The 13,041-nt window shown below is 38.6% G+C and overlaps 1 protein-coding gene across 4 annotated transcripts in view; it reads left to right on the top strand.

Moving 5' to 3' along the window:
• Positions 1 to 12,452, top strand: part of LOC126297682 (integrator complex subunit 12-like) — a 79,504-nt gene extending 67,052 nt beyond the window's left edge. For all 4 annotated transcript variants that reach the window (XM_049988796.1, XM_049988795.1, XM_049988794.1 and 1 more), the window contains 2 exons: positions 7,188 to 7,368; positions 9,583 to 12,452. In XM_049988796.1, coding sequence (XP_049844753.1) covers positions 7,188 to 7,368; positions 9,583 to 9,911 — 510 coding nt within the window. In that variant the 3' untranslated portion in view covers positions 9,912 to 12,452. The remainder of the gene's footprint in view (positions 1 to 7,187; positions 7,369 to 9,582) is intronic.
• Positions 12,453 to 13,041: the final 589 nt, after the last annotated feature.

The raw sequence follows: 13,041 nt of genomic DNA, 5'->3' as shown, positions 1-13,041 counted from the left end.
GGTAAGTTGAAACTTAAAAATTTTGCTAATTAATTATTGGTTTAATTATAACATAGATATTCCTCCAAACATTTCTGTCAGAATGTAATAATGCAATCACAAGAATTATAAATTTTGCTGTAATTTATGACAGTATGTCATCTAGTTTTCTAACTAATTCTAATTTTCTGTTAATTACAGTTGAATGATCTGAAATGATGTTAATGATGTTGATTTGGTATGTAAGTGAACCATATAGTTTAATTTGCTGATAGAAATTAAGAAAAACCATAATTTCTAGCTTTTGTCCATTACATGTTGTAGATTGGGTAATACACCATCTGCAGAAGTTTAAGTGGTATTGAAGCATTCATTAACTAGCCTAGTCCTATTACAGCTTGCTCATGTGTGGACAGTTAGTTGGTGGCTGTGTTATTATGGAAACTTAAACAATCAAAGTTTGAACACATTTTTGACTGCACCTCTAATGGGGATAATAAATGCTGTGAGGTGGATTTGCTCTGTGGGTTATGTATGTGACTCTTCCTGAGGGAGGTGACCTGTGGACATCTGAGGAGGAGTAGAAGAGTGGGAGTGGCTAATGGAATTTGTGTATGTCAAGTAAATAAGTGTGTTATTTTGGAAGATATAGAAAGGTTTTTAGAATATTCATCAGAGTTAGGGAAGTGGTAGTTTTAATCCTGGTAACAATATTGATTTGGTAGTTTCTGTTTGGAGTGGTGGTCATTGGGGTGCACAAGAGATTATGATATGTTAGTGTACCAGTTGAGGAGTATTGGTTTGAGTATAAAGACCATGGAGATGATCTGCACATTGGGAGGAAGACTGCTTCTCATAAGACTTTGATGATAAGACCAGAGGGACAGGCTTTTTTTGCATCATGTGGAAGGAAAGGGAAGGTAGCTATCATAGTGAAGGTGCTGTTAGTAATTAGTTGAATTCATTCTGAAAAAGTCTGAGGTCAGTCAGAAAAGTAGACGTCAATGTCCAGTAAAGTGTCTCACTAAGCAGTTCTGGGAAAAGTAAAATATTTTGAAGTCATGTTAAGGATACAGAGGTATGAGAATATGGGCATGAAGCCAGACTATAAACATGTCACAAATGAATGTAATCAAATGATTGATTTTACGAGTTTGAATGACTAGAAGATATTCTTCTGAGGCTGATAAATTTCTATGGGTGGATGCTGTGGGTAACGTCCATGGCTTTCTCAAGAATTTTTTTTACAGTTCAGCCTTTTTAAGATGACTGTTTGTATCCGAAGCTACAAGCAGAGGAAATGTGTGGGAGGGGATGGATCAATTCTAAATGTCTTTAGTGTATGCACTGGGGTGGAGGTACTACTTCATATAGGTGAGAAAGCTATCTGACAAAGGTCAGTCATCAGGAAGTACGGGGCATCCTTTTTTTTTTAATTTTGTAGATCATGGGGAGTTGGTGTAATATGGGTACGTAGAAGCAGTAGATGTTATGAAGGAAAAGGATTAAGGTAAACATTTATGTGGTGAGCCTAAGAATTTAAGTGCACATATGAGGTCATGCTGTACTTATTGAATGGAATTGTTGCAGCAAGCTTTTTTGGAGGAAATGATGGGCAGTAAAGAGCTTTTTCCAAGAAATGATTATGGTCCGTTTCAACAGTTATGGAGGCAAAGTCTGCAAGGAGGATGATTAACGTCAGATCAATGTTGAGGCTCTCAATAACAGCTTTTTCAGCAACTGTGAGATTGGTATCATCAAGGAGAGATCTTGGGAAGAAAGGTGGGTCAGTCTGGAGGTGAGGAAATTCTTGGTTACCAGGGGGTTGGTTAGGGGGCAGACATCGCTGGATGCAGCTATAGAGCAGTTGTCATGATTTGATGTTGGCTTTGCTGAATATGTTCAACAACAGTGAGGCCATTGGACAGAATTGAAAAATCTGTAGTTATTAGATTTTGAGAGGATAGGCTGACACCATCTGCCTCAGATGTTGTGTGTGTTGAGTGTAAATGTGAGCTTTCATGTGTGGCGAATGAAAGCTGTGATATGTTTAAGAATGTCTGCATCAGAATACAAGGCAAGGCTGATGAGGTTCTATGTCCACTATCTGACCACTAGGAGGTCTGTGTCGAAGGTCAGAGTTGCAATCAGACATGGAAGTTTGTATAGTGAGCGAAGGGGTATTTTCCCATAGAATATGCAGCATTTCAATACTCCCCTCTGGATTGTGATCGCAGTAAAACTAGTGAACACACAATATCCAAATGTTACTGAAGCCAGTTTTACACGACATACAATTGAACCACCCGCGTACTGTACACAGAATGTAAACTGGTCACTAAGTAAATAGAGAGATTCTTATGAATGTGCGTGCAATAGGGAGCTAGGGGAAGATACACAAAAGGAAGAGTAATACCAGTAACATATCCCAACTGCAGAAAGGAACAGGTGCAATACTCTTGCTCAAATTACTTTAGGTATTACTAGTGCTTAGGCTTCTCCAAGAATGATTATCTAATTACAGTGTCAAAAGGTGTATTCAGTCACTTGTTTGATGCATCTACTGGCAACATACGCAAATACCTTCTGGCAAACTGTATTATTAGCACAGTCTACCAATGATCTTCTGAGATGAGTACTATACAAGTGCGACAAATTATTCTAGGTGCCAGCTAATGAGCATACAATGAGAAACGTGTTACCGTGCCAAAAACATAAAATTTTACTGGGTACTTGTGAGGGGAGGGGGGTCTGTCCAGTGGCCTCACTGTTGTTAAACGTAATCAGCAAAGTCAACATCAAATCATGACAACTGCTCTATAGCTGGATCCAGCCAGAGTGTCATGTAGGTGGACAGTTAGGACATCACTTAGATTGATATTAATTTTAACCTTATTCCCAGATAGCATCCCAGGGATGCTCTCAGAAGACGTGCTTCACAAAGACTACTTAGTCATAAAACCCATCAGGAGAAGGAATGGGAAAACCTACCTACAGTACCTCCAAGCAGCTTTTTCACGAGTATCCCTAACTGATGCAGAATGTTAATCTTAACCTGATAGAATGTATTGCATAGTGACAGTTCTTGCCATCTCTTGATACTAATGTGAGTGTAACTTGTGCAACTTGTTCTTGTGTAACTTGTGGGTGTCCATAGTTGGAACATTTGGTTTGACATGTGAATGAAGCCTGAGTACTTCAGAAATTTTTGTATGATCTTTTCATGCCCCAGTACTTGTTTTTCACATGTAATTAAAGTCAAAACTTTCGAACTTGATCTATTTATAACTGAGCTCACAATTCCTCTTACCGAGCGAGGTGGCGCAGTGGTTAGCACACTGGACTCGCATTCGGGAGGACGACGGTTCAATCCCGCGTCTGGCCATCCTGATTTAGGTTTTCTGTGATTTCCCTAAATCACTCCAGGCAAATGCCGGGATGGTTCCTTTAAAAGGGCACGGCCGACTTCCTTCTCCATCCTTCCCTAATCCGATGAGACCGATGACCTTGCTGTTTGGTGTCTTCCCCCAAACCAACCAACCAACCAATAATTCCTCTTCCAACATAAACTTCTGAATTGGAACATATCATTTCATCCTGCAACCCACCTGGTATCAGATTTTGTAGACCTTATTCTCACTTTAGATTTGCTCTTACCAGTCTCATCCAGCTAAATAGCTCTTCCACCTCGCCAGCCTCACAAATCTATGTTCTTCTATGCCTTTTCTATTTTTTTCTCATTACAATCTATCCATCTTGTTCGTCCACACTATTTCCTTATTACTCCTCTCCCCATCACCCTGATCATCTCACCACCTGTCCTGACTGAGATTACTACCTAACTCTGTGAAGGTGAAGTGTCAAAGAATGGGTGTCTTAGCTGATCTACCATAATCAATCATTTCTACATGTGTCTTGCAGCTGTTCCTGCCATTGCTTTGAACTATCCCTCTCTAATTAATTTGGAAGATATATAAAATGACCTGGCACTCTGAAACTCATAATTTTTTACTGTCGAGGTCAGTGACATTATATAAACAGAAATATGGGAAAGAATGTATGAATTTTGGACATAATCTTTGACAATAAATTAAGATGGTTACCACACCTGAAAGACTGGAGAACAAAGTGTGTACAATTTCTCAACATTCTAAAAATCTTTCTCTCAAGAAGCTAGACACTGTCCATCATGAAGGCATCAAGTTACCAGTAGCCGCCTCTCAGATCAGTCCAGTTTGGAGTAAGTGTAACAGAAACTGGTAAACCCCTACTGAAACATGGAAGTACCTCCTCATGACAATGCCAGCACGTAAAGTAATACCATTGACATTGCCTTAATCATTGCCATTTAACATGGTTGATTGTACAAAGTCGGAGGGTATATTTTGTAATTGGTTACATTCTACCAAAAGTTTTTAAACCCGTACTGTATAAGGCCTCGGGGGTAGGGGACTGGGGCCGGATCCATCAGACATCATGATTACAAGCCACAAATTAAATAAACTTGTTCTGGCTACTATAAATACTCAGTGATTTTAATCTTCATAAAGTGCAAGAAATCTATTTTTTAATACAGGTTTTCTTTAATATTATTGTTACCTATATTGAGCTGACAAAAATCGTGGATTAGTGATATGCATATGTACAGATGGTGACAGTATCACATAAATAAGGTGTGAAAGGGCAGTGCATTGGTGGAGCTGTTATTTGTACTAAAGTGAGTCATGTGAAAAGGTTTCTGCTGTGATTATGGCTGATGATGGAAATTAACAGACTTAGAACACAGAATGATAGTTGGAGCTAGGCGCATGGGATGTCCATTTCTGAAATTGTTAGGGAATTCAACGTTATGAGATCCACAGTGTCAAGAGTGCTGAGAATACCAAATATCAGGCATTACCTCTCTCCATATACCACACAGTGACCGACGGCCTTCATGTAATGACAGAGCAGCAGTATTCGCTTAGTTATCAATGCTGACAGACAAGCAACACCGAATGAAATAACTGCAGAAATCAATGTGGGATATACGATGAAGATTTCTGTTTGGGCAGCATGGCAAAATTTGGTGTTAATGGGCTATGGCAGCAAATCGATCAAAGTGCCTTTGCTTACAGCACGACATCACCTGCTATGCTTGTCCTGGGCTCATTACCATGTCAGTTGGATTATAGACAACTGCAACACTGACCTGGTCAGATGAGCCTCAATTTCAGTTGGTATGACCTGATGATGGGGTTAAACTGTGGTGCAGACCCCACGAAGCCACAGACCCATGTTGTCAACAAGGAACTGTGCAAGCTGTTAGTTGCTCCATAATGATGTGGGCTATGTTTATATAGAACCAATCATTGACTGGAAATGGTTGTTTGGCTACTTGGAGCCCATTTGTTGTCATTCTTGGACTTGATGAAAGTTTTTTGTCTGACGGTGTGCCATGTCACCTGACCACATTTCTTTATAATTGGTTTGAAGAACATTCTGGACAATTAAAGTGAACGTTTTGGGCACCCAGATCGCTGGACATGAATCCCTTCGAACATTTGTGGGACATCATTGACAGGTCAGTTTGTGCACAAAATCCTGCACCAGCAACACTTTTACAATTATGAACGGTTATAGAGACAGCATGCCTCAGTATTTCTGCAGGTGTTTCCAACAACTTGTTGAGTCCATGCTACATAGAGTTCCTGCAATACGTCGGGCAGGTGGTGGTCTGACATGATAGTAAGATGTATCCCATGATTATTGTCACCTCAACATATACTGATATGATCATCAGTTCCATTTTTCACCCTAACAATCTTTTATGCAGAAATATGGTTGGACCTCATGGTACACGTGCACATGACAATCTATTTAAAAGATTTGTCTAGGGAGCCAAATTTCTATCAGAATTACTGCATAGCTGCCTAATTCTGTGTGTACAAGTTCTTTGATAATCTGTCAGGGGATTCTCAAAAACTGGGAAAAATTTGTATTTGAATGAAAACTGGCAAGACTCTCAGCAAAACTTGCAACAGATTGAGAGAAAAGTTGTAAAACTGTGCTCATCTGGTAGTCCATATAGTTTTAAGTGTTGTAGGAAAGTTGTGGTAGAAATTAAATACTTTTGGATTAAAGGAGACCACTTACCAAAAGGCAGATTCAGTGAGTTAGCACAGAAAAAGAGAACTTGCTAGCCTTCAGAGTAGAGGCTAATTATTTAATCATTTATGAGCTCTAGTAAAACACACACACACACACACACACACAGAGAGACACAGAGAGACACACGAGAGAGAGAGAGAGAGAGAGAGAGAGAGAGAGAGAGAGAGAGAGAGAGAGAGAGAGAGAGAGAGAGCGCGCACCTAAGCCCCCTGCTTAATGCCAGCTGGGTGGGGTATGTGGAGGGAGAGGGGGTGGGAGGCAGGGATAGGGATTGTGGGTGGGTGGGTGGGTGGCTAATGGCTTGGAGTGAGGTGTCTGGTTTGCTGATTAGGAATGCAGAAGCGAAGGTGGCAAGTTTGTAGGCCATGCATGTGATGCACAGTTGTCAGAGCCAGTGTGGAGCAGTGCACACTTTAGGTGATTTGGGGATGTGAATTGAGGGGGGGGAGGGGGGGGATGACAGGATGTAGGAAGGGTAAACTGTTGCATGGAGGGTGCAGAGACAGTAGATTACCAAAGGTTGAGGCCAGGACTATTACAAGGGGGGGGGGGGGGGGAGGGGAGGGAGGAATCTGCATAGCTGGTGGTGGATGGAAGGACCCAGATGGCCTGAGTTGTGAAGGAACCTTTAAAATTGAGCATGTTGTGCCACCAGGCAATCAACTTGGTGCTTGGCAACAGTTTAGTGGTGGCCATTCATCCTTGTTGACAGCTGGTTGGTGCTCATACGGACATAAAGTGTTGCAGTGTTTGCAGCAAAGTTGGTATATGACATGGCTCCTTTCACAGGTGATCTGGCATCTGATGGGGTAGGATAACCAAGTAATAGGAGTGAAGTAGGTGCTGGGTGGGTGGCTACAACAGATCTTGCACCTTGGTGGGCCAAGGTAGTCCATTTAGTTTGCTCTACCTTGTGATTTCTTACACTGGTGTGCAATGAACATAATTGTTAATGTAACGGAAATATTATTTAATATTAGTTTAACTGTAGTTGCCCTACAGATGAGTAAGCATAATGTTATCCCTTAGAAACAGTTCTAATTTATATCACTTTACAGCCTTTCCAGATGCCAATTAATCAAGTAAACAGCAAAAGTGGCTCTCAAGGTGTTGTGGGAATGGCTGGATTAGCAACAAGTATTCAGGCGGCCCATCATTCCAGTAAGCAGACATATGTTGGTGCAGGAGGAAAGCCTAGTCTGGTATCTTCATTTCCTCAAGGGATCAAAACCTTTGGAGGTAATTTAAAGATGTCACAATTGTGGTAAATATGTTAATGGTCATGAAAATCAAAATATTTTAAAAAGTACAAATGTAAAATAATGTGAAGTATGTGTAATTTGTTAGATGAATTTGCACACACTTTTTTGGAAGCAAAAAACGTTTTCATATCTTAAGGGGCTAGTAAGAGCACCTATAAAAACTAAATGCCATTTACTCAGAGGCACTGACACTGTTCTCAGTGTAACTTTTGCAACAGCACACGAGTGTGAGGCTCTGCTTTGTTATTAGTGACTGCCTGAGCATACTAATAGGTGTGCTGCCGTATGGGTATACCCTGTATCCTGTACATGTCCAGTGAATGAGCAGATGAGGGAAGAAATGGTATGGCTGTGCCTCTTAGTAAGAGTTGGACTTCCCTGAGAATGTGATATCATTTATAGAATCATTGTAATATAACTGTGATAGTGTGATGAAGGAAGGACAAGACTTCAGCCACTATGACAGAAATTTTGGTGCGCTTGTGTGTCAACAGTTTATAGAGACAGTAAAAACTATTATACTTAAGATGACTGACACTATTGTGCATGCTTTTTCTGCAGCATTAGAACACAATATTTACTATATGTCAGCTAATCTGTGTGCAGTAGAGTTGATAGACTGATGGAATTCCTCCTTTATCATTATCAAATCAGCCAGCCATTCCAAGTTAAGGGCATGCTCCCAGAAGGTCTAAGTGGATAAATTGTTCAGCAGAGCCAGCAGCATAAAAAACATGAGCTTATACAATATAATATACGTGGTAGTGCTCCATTGTTCTGCTAATATTGTCACGTCATAACCAGATTCAAGTTTAAATCTAATTGCAGGGTCTTCAGTGAAGTATAACACTTAATACTGAAGGCATATTTATTACATACACCAATCTACAGACAAAGCAGTATTGAATTCCTGGACAGAGAGTGCTGCTGTTTGTACAAACATAACATATTCCATAATGTGCTAACTTTCCAAACATAAGAAATTTCAAGAAATTTCCAAAAATGATAAATACTAAATAACAAAAATTGTTGGATGTCAGGTTTGAACTGGTGACCCTCAGAACTCCAGCCAGTGACACTAACCACAGTGGCATATCGGTTTGCAACAGAGCTCACAACTTTGCTCCCTTTCCTGAAGAAACAGCATCCTATTGTTGGAGATAACAGCACCTTGGATCTAGAACTTGTCAGTGACCCTCTGTTTCCAGCTCTGGTGGGGGGCTCACATTCCAGTACCGTCACATCTTCTTCACTATGATAAGCATTGAAGCTAGCCATTCCCATGAAGTGTCATGATTGTTGAGTGGGTGTTCAAGGAAAGTAAACGAAAAGCTGGTATCAGCATGAAATTAGCTTTAAGTCTTTGCGTTTCAAGGTTGGTATGTCTTCCATTTACATATCAGGGCACTAGATCGTGCAAGCCATCTACAAACTATGGGGGAAATTGCAAATGGTGGCCTCCTCCGCTGTGGTTTTCAGAAAATAGTGACCTTCCAAACTCTAGTGAAGATTGATACTTTAAACAACAGTTCACACAAACCTGTTAAAAACTTCATCCCTGTAAAATTTCTGACATGTTCATTGTTACCATGTACATCAACTTTTGATTTGATACTGAGGTTAGTAACACTCGTAAAAGTTCTGAATCCTCAGCGTCCATTTTACAAACTTGAATGCTGAAACCATGGAAAGTGAAGTTATATTGGAGCATTTCTTCAAGAGCTTGCAGCTTTTATGAAAAAATGGATGCTAGTGTAGCCAGTCAGCATTCCTACAGCAATGAAATTTTGTGCTTTTGGCCCATATAAAAGTGTGCTTCAGAGAAGTTGGTGAGACAGCTTTTCATAAGTGTTCATTTCCACAATGTGGGTCTACAGCACAGATGAAGCTGGTTTGCCATGAGATCAACAGATGTTGGGAGCATGGGTATATGCTAGAATCTTAAAATCAATGGCAGACCGGTTCAGGCCCTTATGGCTCTCAGTGCCTAAGTTTGAATTTCTTCTGATTATCTTATTATGTATTTATTAACAGTAGTCTTGTAATTTGTGTCTAATGTATTGCACAGTTCTTCTATCACTAGTAAAATTTGATGAACGTAATAATTAGATGCTATGTGATTATTTTGCCAACCTGAAATATCAGGACAAAGTTCAATGGTTACCTCACAAATGATCACTTTTTGTTTCAGGTTCTCCTGTTTCTGCCTCAGCTTGTATTTCCAAGCAAATGCCAGCACAATCTTCATCTGGAACAACCTCTGATTCTAATATTAATTCCATTACTACAATGACATCAACACCTACTGCTGTTCATACAACTAGTGTTGGTGGTTCTGGTTCTGGTGGTGGCAGCACTGCTGCCGCTGCCACTGCCACTACTACTACAGCCTCTGCAACTGGATCTTCATCTAAATCATCTGTGGTACCCAAAATAAATGTTATTTCTGCCGACAAAAGACTAGCAAATATGAAGAAGAAAGCTGCAAAACTGCAGGAGAAAAGGAAACATTCAAAATGAAACTACTATTGATTAATATAATATTAAATTGTTGACAATTTATGTAATTAGCTTATTTTTATTGCATAATTGTCAATATTGGAACAAGTTACTTCTTCAGTTTTATTTTCTCATGATAGTACAATGCAGTTTGCTTATTCATCAGTCCACTGTGCTAAGACTGTTCAGTGTATAGTTGCCACTTTTAAAAACAGATAAGATCAAACAGGAATTCTTGTTATTTTACTACCAGCAATGAAATAATTTGCAAGTGTGAATCTTTAGCAGAAACTGAATGTTGTTCTTTCTCTCTGTTTTGCAGAATATTTTATAACCAGTGAGTAGATTTCCAACCAGTGTACCAAAATAAATGTGTAAAATATTAATATCACTCTTTGATGTATGTTATACCACTTGATATATACCTTGCTTTTGAATGTGACTAGTAGTATTATCGGATTAGAATGTAGGGCATTCCACAGTTTATAGACTGTTTGTAATAACCTTGGAAAATACCACACTTTTTAACACTGATAGATTCGACATATTTATTTGTTGCCGTATTCTTGGTCTGTAATCCTGGCCCTTTTTTTCCCCCCTCCATCATCCAATAAATAACAGTTGGTCTTGTTCACTACTCTAACTGTATGATATCCAAGTGAATTTTTATCTGTAGTAGTATAATATGTAACATGTGGCCTTGATTAAAAATTGACAAGACATTGGGGAAAAATCAGGAAGTAAGTGCTTAAAATGTAACCTAGTGTTAATTTACACTATAAAAATGAGAACAGTAGTTATGACTCTGAGAGATAAAGGCATCTGTTAAGGAGTTCTGGTCATTTCTATCACAGTGCTCAAAAAATTAAAAAAAATTGTTGCAACCAGTACACAGTTTTGATGCACTGGTTGGAAACACATTCATTGTACAGAAAAAAATATCGTGTAAAACACAGAGAGAATAATACTCAGTTTCTGCTAAAGATTCACAGACAATTAAATTAGAAATGTACTAGCAAGCAGAATAGAGCACAAGCTTGTTTGCAATTTACAAGATGGATAAAAAAGGAGGCATATCAAATACATCAGTGTTAACAGTGTGGCATTATCAAGGTAATTTCAAGCAGCCCATAGACTATACAATTGTCTCATATTCCTTTATCAGCTTATACTTTTAATCCAATAACATTACTATTTACATGTTCTCAAGCAATTAAATTTTGAACTCTCATACTTACCAGCTTTTGTCTCTGATATACATGTGTGCTGCTCTTTAAGCACAAACGGGTTTCTCTGGAAAGAGTGAGGTAAATATTTTTGTAAATGAAGTAACAAGTATCACAGGAAATGCCTGATTTTATGCAAGGAGTCAGGTTGAGGCTGATTTCAAAGTATTTAAAGTCTCATTTAAATTAAAAGCAGATTGTGCGACTGAGTCCATTTCTGCTCACTGGAAGGACAGTTGTAGGGTTTAAAAATCTCACTGAAATGGATAACATTAGATATGGTCTGCTCATTCGAGATTTTTGGTAGGAGCTTTGGTGAAAGCATTTTGGGAGAGTGACTATTACAGTGGCTGTAGATGTATATTATTAACTACTATTCTGCATCAGTGTATGCATTATTATTATTATTATTATACACCATTGCAAAAACAAATTTAAACTGTAATGGTGGTGGTGGTGGTGGTGGTGGTGGTGGTGGTGGTGGTGGTGGTGGTGGTGGTGGTGGTAACAACATATAAATTTACTACTTTTTTTACTCACCTGAATTGGAATCTTGTGTGAGATGTTAACAAACAACTATACTGTTACAGAATTACTTGGTGTTTTCTCTAAAACATTCAGAAACATTATGCCTGTGTCCTTTTGTGACAAACTTTCCCTTCCAGTTTCCTTATATAATGTATAAAGTGGTGGCAGGAAAATATTTTTATGTGATAATTTAAATACCAGTTTACTGAATTAATCCAGCATCTCATCACATAACGAACACCATTTCTTCTTGCAATAACTGTTTAAGTTCGTTGTGCATCTATAGCAGGTTGTGGTTGCAATTGTAACATTATTTTTAATTTTTTTGAGCTGTTAAGTTGTAGACACATTAAATAAGAGACACTCAGGAAACTTGGATGTGAGCCATGGATTTCATATGTTTTGTGAATGTACCCCAGAATTCTCAAACTACATGAAAATCATTTAATCAACTTTCCAACAGCGGATTTTGTATACTTTCTCCTGCTCGTATCACTTGTTAATGCTACCCTATGTATGTCATTGATGTGATGTTAAGAGGCAGATTGATAAAGTTGTAAACACTGCTGAATTTTTTCCAGATTTAAGGCAGGTTTGCAGTTCATTGCACCAAGTGGAATTGCTGTTTGTCATACTGAATTTATTTGTAAATATTTAATGGTGGAAATTGTCTGTAGGCAATAGTACCATCAAAGAACAGCATGTTGCATATCTGTTTGTTGGAATGGTTTTATTATACAGAATGTTTCATAACAACATAAACAAATTAAAACAAAATAGAGTGCTGATATAAAAGAGTGTGACTTGATATGTTGTTTCTTGAATCTTAGGTAATTGGGCTATGTGTGGCTGTTCAAAAAGTATAGGCTTGATGAAGATGTAGGCTCAAGCTGTAGACATCTACTTGCATGCCCAGCAGCTAACTCACTGCAAATAACATGCAGCTGTGATCCTACAGTCAAATACTCTGTTCATTGGCTATAATTATGAATTGATAAAGTAAACAGTAATATTACATAACAAATAGAAGAATAATTAATAAAAAAGGTTCTATTATTTTGTCTGAAGTTGATGTAGATGGCACTAGAGAATTCCATTGAATGATGTTTATTCAAAAAAGTAATATCAGTCAGACGGAAAGTGATCCTAAGATTACCAGTTATAATACAGACAAACCAATAACCACATTAAAATGCAGTAATGTTACATTAAGTGCGTAGCAGGAATGGTAGCAGACTCCCTGAGCCAGTCATCAAAGATTCGCGAAAAATATTCCATTTCTTGAACACCACACATAAAATAGTATCCAGCTCAAAATAAATCAGAGTTCAGCACAGTGATTTACCACCCAAACACAAGTGAGAATGAGTAACTCGTACTGTCTGTAATGGAAGTGA

The sequence above is a fragment of the Schistocerca gregaria genome, chromosome X (genome assembly GCF_023897955.1).
Source record: "Schistocerca gregaria isolate iqSchGreg1 chromosome X, iqSchGreg1.2, whole genome shotgun sequence".
NCBI lineage: Eukaryota > Metazoa > Arthropoda > Insecta > Orthoptera > Acrididae > Schistocerca > Schistocerca gregaria.
The sequence above is the reverse complement of the archived record's forward strand: the minus strand, read 5'-3'. Positions and strand labels throughout refer to the sequence as shown.